Genomic DNA, 22,864 nt, shown 5'->3' on the forward strand with positions numbered 1-22,864 from the left:
TTTGGAGAAGGCTTACGACTATGCTCCCCGAGGTATCCTGGAAGGTGCTGTGGGAGCATGGGGTGCTGGGACCGCTGCATGCAAGACATTCAGTCCCTATCCACTCAGAGCAAGAGCTGTGTTAGCATTCTTGGAATAAAATCAAACTCATTGAAGGTGGCCATCAGACTCCAACACAGCCAAGGCCCGGAGACTGTTCAGGTCAGTGACATTAGGGTGGCATCTCTGCTGTTTGTGGATGATGTCGTCCTTCTGGCTTCATCAGACCGTGATCTCCAATGTGCACCGGAGCGGTTTGCAGCTGAGTGTGACGCGGTCTGGATGAGAATCAGCATCTCCAAGTCTGAGGTCATCGTTCTCTCCTAGAAAAAGGTGGCTTGTCCCATCCAGGTGAGGGGTGAGCAACTGCCTCAAGTGGAGGAGTTCAGGTTTATCTTGGGGTCTTATTCACGAGTGAGGGTAAGAAATATTGTGAGATTGACCACCGGTTTGGTGCATCACCTCGAGTAATGCAGCTGTTGTGTCAGATCATGGTGGTGAAGAAAGAACTGAGCCACAAAACAAAGTGATCAATTTACCGGTTGATCTTGGTTCCAACCCTGACCTATGGCCACTAACTCTGGGTTGTCACCAAAAGAATGAGATTGCGAATACCAGTGGGCGAAATTAGGTTTCTCCGCAGGGTGGCTGGCCTCGCTCTTTGTAATAGGGTGAGGAGCTCAGCGATCCAGGAGGACCTCGGTGTCGAGCCGCTGCTCTTCGACATTGAGAGGAGCCAGTTGAGGTGGTTCAGGCACCTGGTAAGGATGCCCCCCTGGATGCCTCCCTTTGGAGGTGTACCAGGCATGACAGACTGGGAAGAGACCCAGGACACACTGGAGGGGCTACATCTGAGAAAGTTGCTGAGGAAAAGGACGTCTGGGCTACTGTGTTTTCCCTGTTGCTACCACGACCCTGACCCGGATAAGAAACTAGAAAATAGATGGATGGACATCGTTTTTCCACAGTCACATTTACACACTGCCCTCCTTTCACACTCATTCACTTTCACACATTCACTTGAGTCTTCCATTTACACTCAGTCACTTCACACACACACATGCACTCCCACGCTTGCATGCACACACACATACACACACACACACAAAGTCCTTTAAGTTTGGAGGCACTGTTTAACTTCTATTGGATGAGGGTCTTCACATTAAGATTAATAGCCAGTATAGCTTACCACATTCTATTTGATTTACTACATGTAACCCTCCTATTCCAATTTATAAAGGATAGCTATACATCAGCTACCTAGGCTCTGAGTCATAATTGATTCATAGGATGACAAGATGAAACGTTATGTATGAAATAGAACAGTTGGCAGATTTATTACACAAATCAGTCCAAACAAATAACATTCATACATACACTTTACATTAGAAGTAAATATAGTATGGGATGTGAAGCAGCTGGCCTCCCTCCACAGTGTTGGTCAACATCGAATTCAAGCATGGAATGACACCAAGTTGACTCCAGGATCAAGGAAAATAAACATCATCCCCAAACGTCATCAATGATTGAGTCAATCAAGGCAGTAACAAGATGCATCACAGAATTCTAATGTAGGAGTTAGAGACTTTCAAAGTTTGAAATTTTGACCAGTAATTAAAGTACCTCCATGAGGCCAGTGAGTGTAATGATTTTAAATGTCAGATCACAGTGCAAAGATGGATCATCCCTCAAAGTTTCATCAAAATCAGACCAGTGGTGTCGCAGATGTCACCTGAGATATCACGTTTGATGGATGGATGGACGGATGGATGGACACAGCCCCGATCCATAACCCCCACCCTAACTCAGCTTTTAACAGGCATAGTCACATGTCCCTTCTGAACACAAAAAAAAACCAAATATAGCCTAAAATTCTTCTTCTAAAAAACTTTTAGGTACTTCACTAATGCTGTGCTTTGACTAGAAATAGGCCTATTGATATTCCAGAAAGCAAGCAAAACTATGCTAAAGAATACAAGCACTAGAGCTCTTCAGTAGAAAAACATGATTTTGAAATGTGTCGCTATGCACATATCATTCAGTAAAAATCCACCACCAGCACCACCTCTTTCCATTAACAACATCCCCCTGTCTGTCCTGCCTAAAATCAAAGTGCTGGGACTTTCCATCCAGCACAACCTCAGGTGGAGTGACCAGGTAAACACCATGATGGCAAGTGCTAGCAGGAAGCTTTTCCTCCTCAAGCGCATCAAGCGTTTCTCCGTCACTCACGCTGACCTAAGAGCCATTTATATCGGCTACATTAGACCAGTGCTGGAGTATGCAGTCCCTGCTTGGCATCCTGGTCTCACCCAAGCCTTGTCCACCTAGTTGGAGCGTGTGCAAAAGAGGGCATGTCGCATTATCCTGGGAGCATCTTACATCAGCTACCAGCAAGCCCTAAACACCCTAGGCATCCCCCTTCTTGAGAAGAGGAGGGAGCAGATCTGCCTGAAATTTGCTCTTTCACTGCAATCCTCCCACTCCTTTGACTGGCTCCCCCCCCCCCCCCCCCGTCTAGAGAACAAATATCTGGACGTACCACTCGCAATGGTCACAAACTTAACACCCCGCTGGCAAGAACAGGTCGTTACTACAATTCTCCAATCCCCTACCTCACAAGACTCATCAACAACCATACATCATAGTTTTCACTCTTCTTACTTTCCCCTTTTTTCCCCCCAGACTACTGATATTACTACAGCATTCCAGAATCCCTTCTTCATAGGATTTGCACTAGATCTGGCCTGACTACCCTGTTTACATTTCATTGTAGATTGTATATGCTACTACTTTCACAATTATTGAAAATGTATTTTTATCTCCCTGCTGTTTTGATATACTGTATGTAAATTGGTGTGTAATTTCAGTCTGTAAATGACTGCAAAGCACTAATAAAAAGCTACTACTATGATTCACATGATAAAGAATGATGAAATAAAACCCTATATAGGTTGGCCTTGCTTTGATCTTATTATCTCTATCCATTTTTAGCTTGATGAAGATCCACATATGTCTGATTGCAATAAACTCACCTCGACCTGCCATTTTAACTGCCTGGTCTTTGACTCACATCTCTACTGACTTTACCTGACAACTCTACTGAGATACTGAGGTTGCACTCTTGAAAGGACATATTTACTTTCTATAGCACTCAACTGGGCATCGTGTGAACAACCAAAGAGCTGAAGTCACCCTTTAGTAACTGCATACTTTGTATGGCTTGCATGCAGTATACAGCAGTGTGGTATATCTACAGAATAGACATTAAAAAATGCTATTCATGACTTGCTGTTTTGTGGTTGTTGTGGACCCTTTTTGAGAGTCAGTATGGCAGCATCAACAAAACGCTTGCAGTGACATCACTGATGTATAGTGTTGTAATTTGAAAAATACCATAGTATTCTGCACTATTCTATAGTATTTACTGTAGCATGAGGTTGATCTGTGGTGTAGTAATTTGAGGAACACTAGTTTACTACATTATTCTATAGAATGTAGGCTACTGTAGTACATAATAGTATTATAGAGGGTTTTTGTTGTAACAATTAAACCCACTTCACTCACCTTTTTAATTGCAGAATAGAGTTTACTCAGTCTGCAATTAATCTTTTTGACATAAATTCTTAGCAAACAGTAGTGTCAAACTGATGTAGGCTAAGTTACATGAAGATAGGGTATTTTCAGGTATAAGAATAATACTAAGAAATTCATGCTTTTCTGAAAATATTGATGGTTGTTTGCCGTATGATGATCACTGAGTGGAAGTCACAGTTTACTCACCTTTTTAATTACTACTACTGGTAACAATTCCAATAATTATACGAATGTTACATGTTATGTAAATGTGATTTATTGGAAGAGAGGTTTAGTTTAAACATCCTCTTTTTCTTTCAGTCTATAATTTAGTAATCACAACAAATAGCCCAGTTCTGAAGCTCAATGAATGTAATCTTATTTTGCAAATTGCTTTGACAGTATATTGTTTCAAGTAAAACATCACAGCACTGAAATTTAAATATTCTGTCTGGGATGAAGCTACACCATAAAGACCCATCCATAGGCCCCAGGCACTGAATCAGAGGAGCTGGCATTACTCATTAGCTTACTCGTAACCCCTATCAAAAGTAGCCTAGAAGTACACTTTAATGTTATTAGGCCTAATTTGTTAGTGATTCGTTACACTGCTAGTTATAGGTATTAGGCTACTTTTCTGTTACACCCTCATAATTGCCGATTGCATATTTACTGCCATCAAAAATCCTATCTCCTATCTTCTTTGTGAATGATCTGGGTATGGCAGGGTGAGGTAGATTACTTTAAAAATGTTGGCTATTCCATTACAGTTAGTAGTTACCTCATCAAAACTGTAATCAGTGACGTAGCTTACTCAAACTCACTAGTGAACTCTAATTACTTTCAGATTGAGGTAAGAAAGAGTGAAAAATTACAAAGTTCAGTAAATTTAGGCCTATTTCCAGTTTGCATACCAATAAACCCAATTTTTAATTTAATTTAAACACAGCTGCTACAGTATATTATTCCTGCCCCAAGAGCAGCATTACTCAGTGTACAACAGAGTAATACTAGGGTAAGGTGTTATATACCTGCACTTTCCTGCCGCAGCAGCAGCATTGTATACCCTGTATACATAGATTGACACCAATGTAGGGTGATAAATGCATACAGTACTATTCCTGCCCCAAGAGTAGCATTTTCTAACCTGTATACAATAGATTGACACCAGGGAAACATATCATACACCAGTTGCCAACACTATTCCTGCCCCAAGGGCAGCATTAGGCTACTCAGGGGCGAATTCACAAAAGGATTGCGCGGCTTTTGCTGACGCTAAACCTGTGCAAATAAGACAAAAAGAAACCGTCTAATTCACAAAGCACTCGCAAAGGGTGAAATGCACCGCTAACTGCGCTGCCACGCAAATAGCGTCTCGGTGCTCCTGTGCTATTTGCACGTATTTAAATTAGGTAATATGCATACATTTGGCGCAAAATTGCCCCCTTTCTATGCAAATGAGCCTCATTGCAAAAACAGTCCAATTCACAAAGGTCGGCGCTAATTGCCACACGCAGTTAGAGTGAAATTATTAGCGTCTTCAGAGAGTTGGTGGTAACTGAAGCATTTATAAGGGCTGTCACGCCCAGACTTTATCACTTGTTGATTTAACTGAGAATTGAATTGAATTGACCTTGCAAATGTCTCTGCAACAATTCCACCTTTGTGTTACCTAAAAAATAAAATTGTCTGTAAATACAGTCTGTAAATAATATTTTGACATTATTATTATTATTACTATAGAACTTTAACACAGATTGCTTCACAAACAAAAGCAAATAAATCAGTACAACCAAACAATCAATACAACTCAGGGGCGGAAATTACGGGGGGGACAGGGGGGTCCGGACCCCCCCTTCCTGGGACTAACAGAGAGTTGTCCCCCTCAATATATCATTGTAAACATAACTATATAATTTTAAATAATATAATAATATGCATTGAAAGCACTTGTGCTAATTATAGACGCAAAACAATGCGTTTTTAAGTTTCGAAAGATTGTGTCCCCCCCTCATACGCCTCACAGTGGTTTGGTCCACTGCCTACCTGCCTCCCCGAACCCCCACACACACATTAGCCCTCGGTACGAGTGTCTGTGGAGGATCTCTGGAAGTGTGTCAGTGGTGGCTGACCTCCAGTAAGTAGCTGCTTCGCAAAGGTTAACTTAAAACAAAGGATGTGTCAGACATTTTTCTTTACTTCTACCACTCAATAGAATAAAACACATTCACAATTGTAACCAGACTACATTTTGTTCCGTTACCTCGCGGTTGAATCTTGTGCGTTAGCGTGTTGGTACGGAGCCGCGTCTCCTAATGCATGTGTGTGTATGGAGGCAGGAGGTCTATCCACAATTAAAATCATCATAACTCACTGAATTTTCGATCGATTTTCAAGCGGTTTGGTTTGTTACAAATGCCAGACATGTATTTATGATACAGGATACTTGGTTAAATTAAAATGCCGGTTTTCATACCAAAATACTTTATCTTTTGTAGATGGTAACAGTAATATTTCTATAATATAATATTTAAGATTAACTTACCCTACGTAATTAGGTTCTAAGTATATTATTTTTTTCTTACTGCATGTAAAATGGCTGCCACTATGTTATTTTGTTCATAATTTTGGAAATAAATGAAGACTTAATTAATAAAAAAGACATAATTACAACAAACATGTTAAAATATAAGTAAGTTTCTGGCAGGCTTCATAGCGTTATGGACTTTTACACATTGACAGCAAAACATTAGAGATCTGCTTTTTCGGGAAAACTAAATCTAATTAGGCATATATTAGCTTTAGTTCAGTTAATGGGTGTTGCATCTCACCTACTACTGTAAATAACCTGCATGCTGTGTGTGTGTGGGGTGTGTGTGTGTGTGTGTGTGTGTGTGTGTGTGTGTGTGTGTGCCTATTTGTCAGCCAGTCAGTTAAAATGGCAGAGAAAAGAAAAACAGACATCCGATCATTTTTCAGTGCACCGAAACGCCAAGTAAAAAGACCCCAGTAATATCAAAGGCAATCTGATAAAATCTTCATAAGAAAGGAATGAAGTGCTTATGGAAATGTTTCATAATGGACCTCTATATACATTTAATACAACAGTACTTTTGGCGGCACCTTTGGTGTCCCCTTCAGGAATTGCTCTTGAGAAATTTTTCTGTTTATTGTCCCCCCCAACAGTGAAATGAAATATCCGCCCTTGATACAACTCAATTTCATTTTCACTTATCTCACTAGTCAGCACAGTGGGCTTTATTTTGGCCTAAAGATCCAGCACCATGGACAGCCCCGCTCAAACTCATTTACAGTATTACCTCCGCCAAGGAGGTTATGTTTTCGGTGCCGTGTGTTTGTGTGTGTGTTTGTCTGTCTGTCAGCAGGATTACGGAAAAACTACTGGCCCGATTTTCATGAAACTTCGTGGAAGGGTGTAGCATGGGCCAAGGAAGAACCCATTAAATTTTGGAGCGGATCCGTATATTGGTTGCGCTTGCACATTTGCATATCATAGAAGACTGGATTGGCCTTGGCGGAGGTCTGCGCTCGCGAGTGCCCTTCTAGTTTATTTTGGGATGCAGTGAGATGCAATGACAAACAAAGGATGCAGTGACAGGATGCAATTGTGTCATGAAAAATAAATGAATACATTCTCCTTTGTTCTCCGCTTCAAATCATGCCATCTTCTTTTGCAGTCTGAAGGTGCGTTTGGAAACACCAACAGCACTGACAGACTGGGATATTAAATCCCAAATATGGTTTCTCGCAGTCCCGGTTAAATTTCTTGCCTGAAGTTTTGAGGAATGCCTCTGCACCTTGTCCGCCAGGACTCGCAGCTCGCGGTCTAAAAATTTCATTTTTCTCTTTCTCTCTGCCATTGTCCTGCCTACTGTGTTCTTCGCGCAAAGGCAACGTTTATACTTTGCCACATTGGTAATTGCAATCAGACGCAAAACAGGGGCAAATTGCAATCAGACGCAAAACAGGGGCAAATTGCGCTCAGCTGCAACAGGTTATGGGCGTGTTTGCGCTGGCATATCATTAGCGCAATATCTTTTGTGAATCGGTCCTTGAGACGGAGCAAATAGCGGGTGCAAATGATGCGCAATTCATGGTGCTATTAGCGGCCGCAATCCATTCTTTGTGAATTCGCCCCTCAGTGTACAACACAACAGGGTAACATGTTATATGCCTGCAGACCACTATAATGTCTGAAATAGGCCTATCGCCTAGTCGCTGTTTAAGTAATAAAGTTAAATAGGCCTAGCCGCTGTTTACGTATTCTTATAAGTAATCATCTGTCTTTTCCACTTCACATGTAGCCTCTCTGTAACTTGAATTGGTTGCATAATTTTTTTTAGGTAACGTTAGGGAATACAATTGCATTTTTTTGTATTTGGAATACCTAGATAGCGGTCCAATAGTGTTCTTGACATCTTTGACATCTTTTTGTAACTAAGTGAACTTCTCAACTATTTCTCATCTAAGCTAGTTTAGTGTGGGACGAGGACGACTGATTCTGACGAATAGTATAAATTGGATGATTGTTTTGAGTTGTAACTGAAACTGTAACTGGCTATTACTGAAATGTACTTTTTTAGCCACTCGTTACTCGTAAATGGGGGGAAAGTATTGAAGTTACTGTAACGCAGCTAGCCTACCACTCAACACTGTCCGTAATCCGCTCCAAAGTCACTGTAGGCCATAGCTAACACTGAAATAACTGGAAGACCTTTTTCCCTTTTCAATGGTGACCTGCCTCGGCGTGTGACATGAAATGACAACAATAGCCTCTACTTAACAGCAGCTGAGAAGGAGGGGAGAGAGAGAGAGAGACAGAGGAGAGAGAGAGAGAGAGAGAGAGAGAGAGAGAGAGAGAGAGAGAGCGAGAGCGAGCGAGCGAGCATCCTCTGCGCCCCGACGTAGCAGACACTCCAAGGAGGCTACGATGGAGACAGGATGAAACTGACGGGGTATTTTTCTCTGAGGAAAGTGCCGCTGGAGTGGCTTTATCTGACAGCTTTCAAGGGTGTATCATTACCAGAACCATAGGGTGTAACATTTTTGAGAAAAGAGGGAGCATTTTACCATTTTGTTGATGCCTGGGATTATGGACCGTTACAATAACGACCGGCAGCGTAACGGTTCGGATGACAGCCTGCATACTGTTTCTTCTTCGTCTTCTTATTTCTATTTCTAATCTCTTTTTTTTTTAACGATTTCATCTCAAACATTTTACTTATCTCCGAAATGTTGGATTTAGCGCTCTCTCGACGTGTAGGCTACTCGTGGCACGTCAATTTTTGCCGTTGGACATGAACGTGAAAGCCGTGAACAATATTGTGGACAAGCACTGCTTCGCCGACAGTATGTTACAATATTTTAATATAACGGTATTTTTTTATACGGTCTATTGCGCATGCGTAGTGGTCGGTAAAACGCTGTCCGACGCTGCTTCGCTCCATTCTGGCCGTGATGTAGGAGGAAAAGTGAAGAGAGCAGAGGACTAAAAAAAAAAAAAAAAAAAAAAAAAATGCATTGGCAAAGTGGCAGCGTGGCAACCAAAGGATTTGACTGAGATCCTTGACGAGACAGATTGTGCCATAAACTGAAGAATGTCAGGGGTACCAAATGCAGAAGCTGAAGGAGTAGTCTCCAAAGTACAAGTGAAAAAGGAGATCAAGACAATCGTGGAGAATTTGGAAACCATCCTGGGAGACCTTAAGGATGTAGCCAAGGAGCTCAAAGAGGTAAAGGAATAGGAGACACTGACACCGTCTGTGCAAAGCCTTTTACAGCAGGATTACGATGTGTTGTTTCTACAGGCCAGTTTGGTTTGAGGACGCTCTTTCTAAGCAGCCTTGTGTGAGGGGAGATGGGAGGCTGACGTCCACCTCAGTGGGGCCTGGAAAAGGCTATGACAGAGTGAACACACACACACACACACACACACACACACACAGAGACGCACGCAGCGGGAAGCTCCTCCTCCGCCGCTAATGTATGTGATCAGTATCTCCAACATGAAAGACGCGTGGGACAGGATGTGTGGTGTAAAATGACAAGGCAGCTCCGCCTTGACGTGCAGGCTTTGATTAAAGTGAGGAAAAATTAATCTCAATTAATAGTTAATGGAAGAGTTAGTTCACCAAGGAAGGCGCTTTGCATTGCATTTCATCATCTTAATGCTGCTGTTGTTTTCTGCAAAATTGTATCCCCTGCCAAATAATATAGCAGTTATCTTTCTCTTTCACTCTCTCGCCTTCTCACTTTCTCCTTTCTGCCTCTGTGTCTCTCCATCTCTGTCTTTTGGTCTCTTTCTTTATCTCCCACCTCTGTCTGTGCCTATCACACCCACTCTTATCTTCATCTCTCATCTTCAACCCTTCTTTATCTCTTGTCTGCCTGCCTCTCTTTCTTTCTCTCTCTGTCTCCTTCTCTCTCTCTCTCTTTCCAAACACCTTGTTAAAATAACAAGACCCTCTCAGCGGCGTATCACATCTAAGTGACTGAGAGACATATTTTCTCTTTCAATTCATTCAGCTGCACGTGTGCGCTCCTTGCTTCAGACCTGTTTTCCCCTTAATGTCAATCATCTGGTATTCCCATGGTACCACGTCTCTGTCATTAGCCCCTACTGTGGGCTTCAACCTAACCTGCTTTTATGTTTACGTTCCTCCACCAGCTACATACCAGGCATCCGGCTTGCTGCACCGAACCTCTCACCCTAACATGACAGGCTGTCATTCTAATAAAACCCTATTGCGTACAGCCTGTGGTTCCTACATTATGAATGGGATGGGTAGTCTTCACAGCATCTGTCTCCTTCTGCCTCCCTGCTCCCCTCGCTCTCTGTTTTCGCAACTTGAGCTGAATTAGACTCCCTTTTGTGTTCCCTGCACAGTTTACAACGTTTCACAACACGCACCGGAGATAAACGAGAACAAGGAGGCATTGTAATCTGTCTATTGTGAGTTTTTGTGATGTGCTCGCTTTCTTTTTCGCTCGCAGGAAATTGTGTAGAGGATCAGTTATTCTGACGCCGCACACACTAAACACATACCTCGAGGGGGGTGTTACTATCAAAGCCAGTGTTTGGGGTATAATCCATTTGAAATGCAGTTATCTGTTATAACTCACAGACAGGGCTGGAGCTGAGCCTGGCTCTGAGGAAGGACCCTGCCCAGATGCTTGGCACAGCCACAGAAGCTGCCTGGCCTACAGCAGGGGTGCACACTGGGATACTAGTACTACCTATTGTGTGTGTCCCAACAAATTATCCATTTAAAGACTGCATGGAGATTTTAGCTCCACTCCTGCTTTTTTTTTCTGCCCCTGCCCCCTCTCTCTTTCTCTCTCCTTCTCCCTCTCTTTCTCTTCTCTCCATCCCCCCCTCTTCCCTCTTTCTCTCTCAGCCTTTCGCCATGCTCCTCAAGCCATTGTTTGGACATGTCAGTTATATTTCAAACCCTTAGATGATAATAATGCTGTTTTACAGTGGGATAATGTACTCTGAGATGAACATAACTAATTCAGAACATGAACATAAGCACATTGTTTTCCTAAGGATTTTATGAGTAGTGTAATGGAAAATTCCTTATCCTTCCTTCCCAGAGTTTAATCTCAGTATTATTTTTGCCTCTGTTCGTGTGAGGGAGTCTCCACAGATGATGCCAATTCCCTAACCCTAACCCAGCAGAGATAAACAGCATGTCTATTCAGTGCGTGTCTGTTAAATAAATCGCTTTTTATTGGGCTAAGTTTATTATGTGTAGTAGTACATGTCATTTCAATTCTTTCAGCCTCCAGGTATTTTCTTAGCACTACAAAGATAAATGTATGGGTGAGAGACTGTGTCCTCACAGTGCTTTTATTTCCAATGGATGTGCCCACAGTGCAAGTGCTTGCTTGCTTAAAGTAGACAAAGTGTGATCAGCTGTAGAAGAGAAGTTCATAGCCAAAGGCTTTCCACTTACAAACCAAAGGATAGTACAGTATAGTGTAAATGCTGGCCTTAGTTGGCCTTTTAGTTTGGTGCATGGATACTGAATCCAATTCAATCAAATATGAGCCAGTATGCTCAATGTATGTATGTATGTATGTATGTAATGAATGTATGTATGTATGTATGTATGTATGTATGTATATATGTACGTATGTACGTATGTATATATGTAATATCTCGCCCTGTCCTGCTGCATACTTACTACTACTACAACTACTTTTTGGTTAAATTGCCTTTTGTACTGCCAACATATCTACATGTCTGTGTGCTGTGAACTCATAATGTCTGGTATTACTGTTCTTTATTGTTTTCCACCTTCCTGTATTACTGTTCTTTATTGTTTTCCATATTCCTGTATTACTGTTCTTTAATGTTTCCCCGTGCAGGCTTTGAAAAGAGATTTCCTCTTGGAGGACAGCAAATGATCTATCTATTTGAAGTATCTATCTATACATAGCATCTGGAGATAACAGCGTTATGTATTCATCTCTACTGCACCAGGCAGCACATTTCTATCTTCCTTTTATGTGTATTTTTATTTTATTTATCGTCAATTTTAGTATGGAGTGTATGGTACTTCTTAAATTACTGTAGAGTTGTAGATTGCAGATTAAGTATTTAAATATTTCTCTATTTTCCCTTACCCCTGTCCCAGATAATGTTCATATGTCACAGTGCATTTCTTCTATTTCCTTTTCCACCCTGCCTCAAATATGATAGATTTTATTTGCTCTCTTGCATTGTGTTGCTTGTGGAGTGCATTTCTGAGGCTACTGCATAATATTCATGATGAAAACAAACATTGCACCCCTGTTTTTTCCCCCCCGCCCCTACCATGTAAATCTACCCACTACCCAACGCCCACACACACATATTCAAACACACACACAGTTCAGGTTGCATGTATTCCGCTCTTCATATCATATCTATTTGTTTTGTTTTCTTTCTGCCATGGCAAGGTTCAGGTTCTGCTTGAAATTAGCTCCTCCTGACGCACATTGTTTGGCTGTATTACTCATCTCTGCTCTGCCTCATGCAGACTGCATCTCTCTAAGAACTAGATTCCATAAGGAATTGTCTCCTTTTCCTCCATCTGGTTCTGTTGGTAGCAAATGTGGCACTTCTCTCTCCTAACTTCTGTTTCAGTATTGTATGTGTTTACCCTCTCCCTGGTTCAGGTGTACTGTAAGCTGCAGTATTTCAAAGATTCTTATCCATCTCTGTCTCGCTCTCTCAGGTTGTCCTTTCAGCCAAATATTGCAATCTGTTGTTCTTTCTTGCCCAGATTTTGCCCAAAGGGAGTCTGAGAGTCTATTTGTTTTGTATCTGTACCCTTTCCCCGTGTTTGTCTCTGTCCTCTGCACTGGCATACAGTATGTATATTATTTCTATCACATGTATCTTCTTTCACTCCCAGCATTCATTTTGTATTGTTTTGTATTTCGAATTACAGTTTTTGTTTCTTGACTTGCAGGATATGGTTGATATTGTTATTTCTCCTCGTTCTGATGGTGCATGGGATTGTTGCAGTATATCACTTCAGTCAGAGTCTGGCACTCTCATGGTTGTTCCCATAAATTGCAGTGATATTTCTCTTCTCCCAGGCTGGGATGTCATAGTGATACCTTAATCAATCTTTAATCTCATAAATCAATCTCTTAAACCAAAGTGTATCTTTTTCCCATTCTGTACAAAATTTAAAGCAACGTGCTTTACAATTCATTAATTAAGAACTTGAGGAGATAAAGACATCACCTCCTCACAGGCACTAACTTTTCATTGTTTTAATCACCTCTTTTCTTGCCCTCAAGCCTACATTTTAATAATTATTTTTTTCCTGATTACCAGTTGTCATAGTGATTTTTCCTCAGTTCCTAACTCAAATTGTTGCAAAGGCTATTTCCTCCTCCTGTTCCTCCACCTGTGTGTTTACATGTATTCTTGCTGTCCTCAGCTGTCATAGTGACACTTGCTCTTCTTCTCACCAGGTCGTGCATGACATTGACACCCTGACTTGTGACCTGCAACTGGAGGAGGACGGAATGACAGACAGCTCCAAGACAGACACGCTTAACTCCAGCTCTAGCTCCACCACCACCACCACCGCTTCCAGCCTGGAAAAGATGAAGCTCTACCCCGATGACTGCATCTTCAGGCCGCCTGCACCCATCGCCCCGGTCCCCGCCAACCCTCCCACTGTCCTGACGGTACTCAAGAAACCCCACCCTCCCTTACCCCCACCCAGACTCACCCCGCTGAAAGCCGAGGACCATAACATGAAGAATCTGCCTCATCCTACGTTAGTGTTATCAGGGAATCTATCCAAGGCGAACGGGACTCTAATGAGGAATGGCGGGGTCTTTCCGATGAAACCGGGCAGGGAGTTGTTCTCCTCCTCGCCGTGTTTCATCTCCGGTGACAGCGGGGTCCCAGAGTCGGGGCTTGTGCCTACGTTGCCAAGGCCCATGCCTCTTCTACGCCATGAAAAGAACAAGTGCCCCCAGGCTCCGGGCAGGGAGCCTCGAGAGCGGGAGCGGGTCCGGTTCAGCGAGAAGGTCCAGTATCACGGCTACTGCCCGGACTGTGACCTGCAGTACGACGTGGACGACACAGAGCTCCATTTACAGGCTGAGCTGAGCGACATGAGGCTCAGCCCTGTGCACTGCTGCTCCTCCGCCTCCCCTCCTCCTCCCCATGCTCTTCCTCACGAACTGATGTTGGAAAATGGCACCCTCTCGGTCAGCCACAGTTTCCCGCCGACGGCAAACACTCTTCCACCTTGTGTGCCTCCTCACCCGCCTTCCCTCAAGCCCCAGAAAACAATCCTACGCAAATCAACCACCACCACGGTTTGACGCTGAACCCTGACTCTGTCTAACTTAAACATTCTTGAATCATTCATAGTGTTTTCTACTTTATGAGAGCTTTCTACTCTAGTTGAACTTTGGATTATCCAAACAGCGAGAGGGAGGGTTGGGAAAATAGGAAGCAATGGATGGAGAAGCTGAATGGAATGGAGACAAAGGCATCGCCATGGGCGCTGAGATGTACACACAGAGAGATGGGGAAGAAGCGGTGAGTGAATGTGTGTGAAAGAGAGGGAGAGAAAGCGCAATTACATATGTGCACTGATGCATATGTGCGTGCGTCTGTATGCATAAATGTGCCTTTACTCTATGCATGTGTGTATGTTTTTGGGTGCATGTATAGGCGTACGTATATGTGCAGTGTGTGATGTTTGCAGGTACCGAGCACTGACTGACAAATGCCCAGGGACTGTAAAGTTTCAGGCAAGCCTGTGCTGACAACACTAAAGCTAAATTGTATCTGTGTCTTCCTGGGAGCTCTTGGTACTAACGAGTCGGGAGGTTTCTCAAACTCAGGAATTTCTGTCAAAGAGGGGCTCTGATTAATTCATGTCCTTCTGGATGAAACAAGAAAACCAGCTTCCCTCAAATTTCATCCAGAGCCCTAAAGATGTTCTTCACACACACACCGACACCTACGCACACACAAATAACCCCCCCCCACACACACACACACACACACACACACACACACACACACACACACACGTATGGATGAAGGCTGTTGCAGGATGCACAATACATAGAAGTTAGTGCTGGCAGGTACCTGCTTCCACACAAATACACATACACCTGCCAAGCTGAGTGACTAGGGGTGAGAGACTGACAAGTGACTTCGCACTACCTCTCCCTTCATCACCTCTCGTCTCTAGAAGTCCCATTTTGCTGATGTGTCAAACTGAAGGAACGAAGTGAGGGAGAGAAAATGAGAGGGAGAGAGAGTGACATGGTGGGCGGGTGGAGGGAGAGAAGCGTTAGATGACAAAATGGTCTTTCTGATCTAGCGCTGTATCTACTGATAACTTGTACAGAAGAGGAATATTTCATTTTAATTCGGCTTGAACAATCTTGCATTTCATTTCACAATCAAATCCTGAGTGAGCAACTTAACTCCTCATTCTCGTAGACTCCCATTATCAGTCCTTATGATATCTATGAGACTAAATGCACAGTAGGCTAATCATTTCTACTCATGAATAGAGAGAATCAGATGGAACACACGCTGGCCTTTATTGGCTTAATGGACCATAAGTGATGATATCAGTCTACATGAGTAGGTGGTAGTCTTCATTATATTGGCTTTCAATGATCAGTAAGAGAGCCTGTGTGAGTGTGTGTGTGTGTGTGTGTGTGTGTGTGTGTGTGTGTGTGTGTGTGTGTGTTTTTCTGTGTGTGTGTGTGTGTGTGTGCGTATGAGTGTGACTAAAATAATAATTTCATGTTGAAATCATGTATCTTTTTGTGTGTGTTTATGCGTGTGTGTGTGCGTGTGTGTGCGTGTGTGTGTGTGTGTGTGTGTGTGTAAAAGCACATGTCAGTTGCTCAGACATGGGGAGATGGGGCATACCCTGGAGTTGGATGAGAATAGTAGCACCTTCCTCCCAGCGATGCCCTTAATTAGCCGGATTAGACTACAGGAGATAACAGCACTGCCTCAGACAGCCTTTGTACCAACATTAGCCTTGACCAAGCTCTGAACTGCTGCTGCACATATTTTCATGGAAAAGAGAGAGAGAGAGTGACAGAAAGAGAGAGCAAGAAAGAAAGAAAGAGAGGAAGAAAGACATAATGTGTGTGGAATCGGGGTCAGTTGTGTGTGCTTAGGGGGCAAGGAGTTATATACAGTATATGTGTGTGTGTATGTTTATGTTTGTGTGTGTGTTGGGGGGGATGTGTGTGTCAGGGTTGTGGGGGTGGGAGGCTTGGGTTTAAGGCTGAGAAAATCAGGGTATGAAATAGCAAACAGTGATGACTAAATTCAATGCATGACCTCCCTGGCCTCTACAATCCAAAATCGGCGTCTGGATTAGGGATCAGTGGATATTCAACCATGAGAAAAATGAGAGAGAGAGAGAGAGAGAGAGAGGGGGAGAGAGGGAGAGAGAAAGTGTGACAGAGAGAGAGAGAGAGAGAGAGAGAGGGGGAAAAGAGAGCATGTGAGATAGAGAGAGGCAGAAAGAAATGGTGAAAGAAAGTGAATAGAGTAGAAAAGAATTAGTAGTGCAATGGAGGTGGATGCTGTATTGGCTGGATCGGCTGCATTGTGTTTGCTCATATTTGTGTGTGTGTGTGTATGTTTGTCCTCAAGATGATTGCTCTCGCTGCAGAACATTCACTATATTTACCTTGCATTAATGAATCCTAATGACTCTCGCGGCAGCATATGCACACACGCACGCACGCACACACACACACACACAATACACACTCATGCTAAACGGAGTAGTGTGCTACAGAATGGAGTGCAGCCAGTATTATCAATAGATGCAGCTCATAAGGGCTTTGCTACTGTAGCTACTGCCTAATGCACTATTCAATGAACCGAGGAAATTGACACGGTGGACTTGGCAGTGTATGATTAAGTGAACACATTGAAAAAGTAAAGGAGTCTGCACTTAAGCTAGTTCTTTTCCTTTTCACTGTGCTTGTGCTTTTCCTTCTTTTTGTCCAGCACATAAGGATTTGCACAGGGTTTGGAAAGTTACATTAAAATTGTTATCCATTACACATTTCTACAAGCCCATTTTCCCATAATCCAACAGCCAACATATCTGCTACCTAATTACTGTGTAATTAGTACATTAAAGCTGCTGCCAGTAGAATTTGAAATGTAATGACTTTGGTGACACCTCAAGTGCCTTAGTGGTAGTGTTTTACTGTACATCACTGTCGCAAAGAGGACTCACCTTTGTGCACAGACTAGAAACCCAGAAATCAGCCACAATGATTCGGAAAGAGCTGATTAAAAAGCTTTGGTAACAAATTTTACTGTTGTACCGCTAACTAGCTCTCTCTGGTCTTCCCCCGGGCTCGCTCACTCTCCTTCTTCGCTCTTTTAGCTTTCTCTGTCAAAGGCTTCTTTTTGTGTTTTATTGACGAAGGTACAGCTGTTGGGAGTGGCAGGTTTTCAGTAGTTCTACCGCCTGCTGTTTTAAGTAGCTTCATGCTGCTTGTTAAAAATGAGGCAGTCGTATTGGAAGAAGCGTAGGAATGGGATGATATCTCATTGCCACAACTTGGAAGCGTTCACGTGTTTAACTCATTGGAATGCCCACATCCAAAATAATTTTAATTAAAAATCATAGCATAAACAAACTGTAGCAGACATTACTCATTTTTCATAAGTAGAGTAGAGTATTAGTGTGAATATAACATATAATTTCATTTTTTATTATCTTGGACTGCTGACATCGGTGGATTCCCTGTAGTGTTTGCCGCCTGTAATGGCACACTATACATCAGTTATTGGAGGCCACAAAAAATCCCACATATCCTAAAAACATTCATTGCCATGAAAGTCTTTTCCCAGTTGGCAGTTCATATTTACGGTAAACCCAGCATGACATGAGCGCAGCATGAGGCCCTTCCTTGGTGCCATCAATCCTGCACAATTCGCAGGAAATCGTACCTGGGGAAACATAGAATAAACAAACAGAAAGCAACACATAGAATAGACCAGTTTTCTCTGCAGTGGGCTCATTTTTTCTACAGCCATTATACTAAGCTATCAATATCAATTTGAGAATCATATATGTAGGTAATATTCTACACGTAGCAGCTTTAAACAGATTACAGTCATCTATTATTTGTAATCAGAATCCGTTGCTCTCCCAATCACGGATGTAGGAGGTTTTCACTGTTTTTATAATGGTTAACTGAATTCCATCGCTCCAGGCTCGAGGACGGAGTTGTAATGGGCAGGGAGGAGGTGGATCTTCACCGCCCCCATCGTGAGTCAGGACTGACTCACCTACACTGACCTACTCCCTACAGCTCACAGCTACAGCTCTAGCTCATGCCCCACCTCTCTCCCTCCTTCTCTCTCACTCTCTCTCACTCTCTCTCTCTCTCTCCCTCTCGTTCCTTCTCTCCCCGGATGATGCTTCACTCCCACTCTGCAGCAGCTGTATGCATAAGACCAGCGCTGTGTGCACATGTATCTCCATATGCATGTGGGTAGGCGAGCTATTATTAAAATATATCTGATACTTGCGTGCAGTGAGCAACTGCTTTTTTGCATTTGTAATTTTTAGTCACAAAGTTCATTGACTTGAGATGTTTTTTTGTTTCTTTCCGCAATTGCAGCAGCCTCTGCACCCTTCACGTCGGATCTGTGTAAATTTGGATGTGGGATGACCTTCTAGGGATGAAAAAACTACTCCTACTTATTCTGTACCCGCTAATAAATTATCCTGTAGCTCCCCGATTTAGAGGCTGCGCATTTTCAGTTTCAATCCCAAATCCTGCTGACGTCAGTAGTGGGACAGCTCAGCTCAGTTCTTCACCATCCCTGTCTATATCCACCTAGCACTGCTTTCTGGGAATGCGTGAGAGAAGGTGAAACCACATGAATGTTGTATGGTATGAGTATGAGCAAACCTGCTGCTTCCATAATTAGAGAGCATGTCGATGCATTTGAATTCTCAACTCAAAATCCCATGCAGCTGAATGGTTAGTTTGCATCAGAGATATTGATTATTCATGATAGGGTTATTATGTAAATGTATTACTCTGATTTGCTGCCTTATAACCCGATGGCCATATATGTTTCTTCAGTCTTCCACTGACTATGTTGTCCTCATCTCATTTTTCAACTTGGCAAGCACACAGTGTGCAATAAAACTCAATAAATGTGTCAGAGTGAGACACAGATTTTGCCAATGAATATTAATTAGCCGTTGTTCCTCTGTCTGATTGTTGGTGGTGATAGTCTGCCAAGAGACTCAATTGTCTATTTGCTCATCCCAATTCTGCATGCATCATTTACTTTGATTTTTGTTTCTCTCAATTGGCTGCATTTCATTGTCATCATTGAAAATGAAAATGTTAAAAGTGGAAAACATTAAACAAAATGAAAGCCAAATAATTGTGGTGTTGTGTGCCAGAGGCATTACATCTGTAATGGAGATATGCAAAGTTCATTACAATACAAAATAGACTTGACCTACATTGGCAAACATCAGAGCGTTCAAAAGTAAATCTGGTGCACATTAGGCATGGATACTGGCTTGTCTTAGTGCTTTGTTATCTGTGACTCAGACAAAGTCATGATGTTGGAAAGTGTGGGCGTGTGTGTGTGTATGTCCAAATGTGTGTGCATTTATGTATACGTATGTGCCGACTCATACGTGGATTTCATTTTTTGTGTGCAACTGTTTGAGAGACACACGTGCATGTGTTTGTATGTGTGTGAGTGCAGAAAGGCGTGCATGAGTACATGCATCCATGTGTGTGAGAATGAGTCAAAGGGCGTGAGAGGGCTCAACGCAACTTAGAAAGCTTCTGTGGTGAAGCAAACTTAATCTGAGGATTTCACGCTCCTTTGGAGATTGTTAAAAGTTAGAGGCATCAGCTGCACCTTGCTGAGGGAAGGTAAACAATATCCCAACAACAGGATCAGCTTTATCAGAGCCACAGTAACCCAGATGGGGTCTTCTGCTCACTGCACCACTCCAAAATTGACTAAGAAACACTGAAGAAATGGCAGCTATTTAAGGAGAGACAGGATGCCAGGCCATTTTCTTTTCACAAAAGGGAAAGCTTTTTATTTCATACAGAGCAAAAGTGGCAGACGGCTCAGTCCTATTAACTTTGATTACTTTGTGTGTGTGGGTAGGTGTGTGTGTGTGTGTGTGTGCTTGTTTGTCTGTGTGCTTGTGTGTGGGCATTGATATCTTGTTATACGTTGCTCTATGAAAAGCCACTGTTGTTGGTATGACTTCTGTTCACACTAATATGTTTCCTCCTTTTCCCCTGCAGGGCCCATCGAGATATGAGCGGAAGGAACGTTTGTTTCATAAATTGATCAACTCTGGTTGATCGAGGAGGGAGGAGCCAGAGCTGAGGCAGCGAATCCCCTTTTTTTGAAGCGTTAATGGCTGTCAGCCAACAGGAGACAAGACCTTCTAACCAAATTCATACCTGGAGACCGAACACTGAACAACCTCCAGGCACAATGGTGTTCAAAGGGGGGAAATGTTACTGTGAAATTGGGGAAAGGAGAGGGGCGGCCCTGTATTCGCACACAGATGGATGAATTTACAGTAGTGAAGCTGATATATTTTGTTACATAAAAAGTAGTTGAATTAAAGAGTAGAATGGGGGTTTCCAAAGGGGAGATCCTGCCTGGTGTGTACTCGTTATAGCACTGCTGAAACTGCTGTTATCGAAAATAGAGAGACTAGATGGAGGATCTAGTGAATGAAATGATGTCAGCCATTGTTTGAGTGTTGGTTACACAGGCTTTTGCTCTGTGCATGCTCAGATAAAAATCAATAGCTCCACTCAACCAACGGAATTTGCCTTTTAAAGAACTGCAATTGTTTGTGTCTGGAGAGACCAATGGGTCTGCCTGTGAGGAAAACTCTGTTCTGCTGGACTGCAAATGAGGAGAAACAATATCATCTCATTATGTGCCATATTGCACATTCCACATTCACAGTATAGTTTTGGAAAGATTAATGATTTGAAAGTAACGATGATGTGGTCACTGGTCTGTGTCCAGACATTATGTTCATCTAAATCTATGTGCTCGACCGGTGCCATGCAAGCTATTTTTTTTCACAATAACATGCAGAGATATAGTGTGGCATATAGTTACAGCTTTAAAGGATCCTTGAATAAGTAATAATTTGCATCAAATTTTCTTTGTATACAAATATACATGTACATGTTTAATATATATATTTCAAGCATTTTTCTACAGAGACTTTAACATTTAAAGAGATGATATTTTTGATATTGTGTTGGATGACTGAGAGGTATTTTGAAGAAAGATGACATTCCCTAGAGGTACATGTTTCTCTGCAGGGCATAACAGGATGATTTATTTATATATAGCAACAGAACATTCTTTATATGGATGAAAAATAAATGCTTCGGTATGGTCATTATAATAAACATTACGGGGGCGTGGGAGTGAGCTGTATTGGGAGAAAGAAAGTGCCGTGGAGAAGAGAAATGGCGTAAACCAAATACCGAGTTGTGCTTTATGGGAGGCATGAGGCTGAATGAAAGCATGACTGACTCTTCCACTTTGTCCTGCCATCACTGTGTTTTTCTATGCATTTCTGTGGAGAGGCTGTCTGTCGGTGCGTCTGACGCGCAGGGTGCTCTGCTCTCCATGCTATAGAGACAGAATTGACAAGTATTCCCTCCCGTTTCCTCATTTGCTGTCCATCGCAAGTCGAACAAAGGTATCTCTGCAGCCACTGCTAAGCTGACATGCGGCCTGGGTAAAGGTGCCATCACATTGCCTAGACCGGCAAGTAGTTGTTAAGCAAGTAAGAAGGATAGAATCTTACATTATATAAGTGAACAAATATGATCTGTATAGGCTGGACAGTCATTTTGGATCTATTAAAGGGAGAGAAACGTCAGCTGGGATGGGAGAAACAGCTCTATGAAATGGAGAGCATCAAATGTTGGTTGATGATGTACACAGCCTTTCTCCACAGTCAACCTGGAGGCACCACACTTGTAAACCCCACCTCTCTTTGTTCTCACTGGGCACAGAGACTGAATTCATGACCGAACTCTGGACCAATCAAGAATCAGCTGGAAAGAGGGATGGAATGTCTCAAAAAGCTGTCAGTGATGTTTTGTTGTGTGCGTGTCCGCAAACTGTTGGAAAATAACATGTGAGAAGTAAACACTTTGCACTTAACGCTGGTGTCTCTGTATATACTTTGTGGACTTTTCCTTTAATGTGAATTATTTCACAATGATTTTGAGTACAGACTGTGTTGATCTGGTGTTTAAATTTGTTTTATGATAAAATTTCCTTTTACAAATTAATCCTGTCTAATGTCAGGACTCTGTGAACTGGAAGTCAAATAGAGGAAATTAAACTGACTGCAAGAACATCACACTTATCAAAGATACCAAAGGCAGTGCAAGCAAACCTTTCAGAAAGAAAAATACATCAAATACCATCAGCAGCTGCATCAGTTAATTGAAGATTAGCGTGATGAGATACCAGACCAGCAGTGCCAAAGGCCATCGGCTGTCTCCAGAAGATATTCTGATGAATGCATAATGGCTTGTCATGGTCAAATACATTATCACACGGCTCAGTGCCATAAAACTGAGGGATGGGGTTAGAGGGACGGGGCAGCGGCAGCCTGCAGGCTAGAGAAGCACACTGCTGACTGCA

The 22,864-nt window shown here is 42.6% G+C and overlaps 1 protein-coding gene across 1 annotated transcript; it reads left to right on the forward strand.

The window, feature by feature from the left end:
* The first annotated feature begins 9,275 nt into the window (after positions 1–9,275).
* Positions 9,276–14,478, forward strand: prr16 (proline rich 16). Its single transcript, XM_078285371.1, has 3 exons — positions 9,276–9,368; positions 13,612–13,950; positions 14,119–14,478. Exons 2-3 carry the CDS (start codon positions 13,666–13,668, stop codon positions 14,476–14,478), a joined length of 645 nt encoding a protein of 214 aa, XP_078141497.1. The 5' UTR covers positions 9,276–9,368; positions 13,612–13,665.
* Positions 14,479–22,864: the final 8,386 nt, after the last annotated feature.

The sequence above is a fragment of the Centroberyx gerrardi genome, chromosome 8 (genome assembly GCF_048128805.1).
Source record: "Centroberyx gerrardi isolate f3 chromosome 8, fCenGer3.hap1.cur.20231027, whole genome shotgun sequence".
NCBI lineage: Eukaryota > Metazoa > Chordata > Actinopteri > Beryciformes > Berycidae > Centroberyx > Centroberyx gerrardi.

What these genes read in the sequence shown, in the direction of transcription:
- prr16 (XM_078285371.1), top strand. Translation starts at nt 13,666, where the DNA reads ATGACAGACAGCTCCAAGACAGACACGCTTAACTCCAGCTCTAGCTCC. An exon ending in TATCAGGGAATCTATCCAAG is followed by an intron (nt 13,951 to 14,118) that starts GCGAACGGGACT and finishes GAAAAGAACAAG; the next exon opens with TGCCCCCAGGCTCCGGGCAG.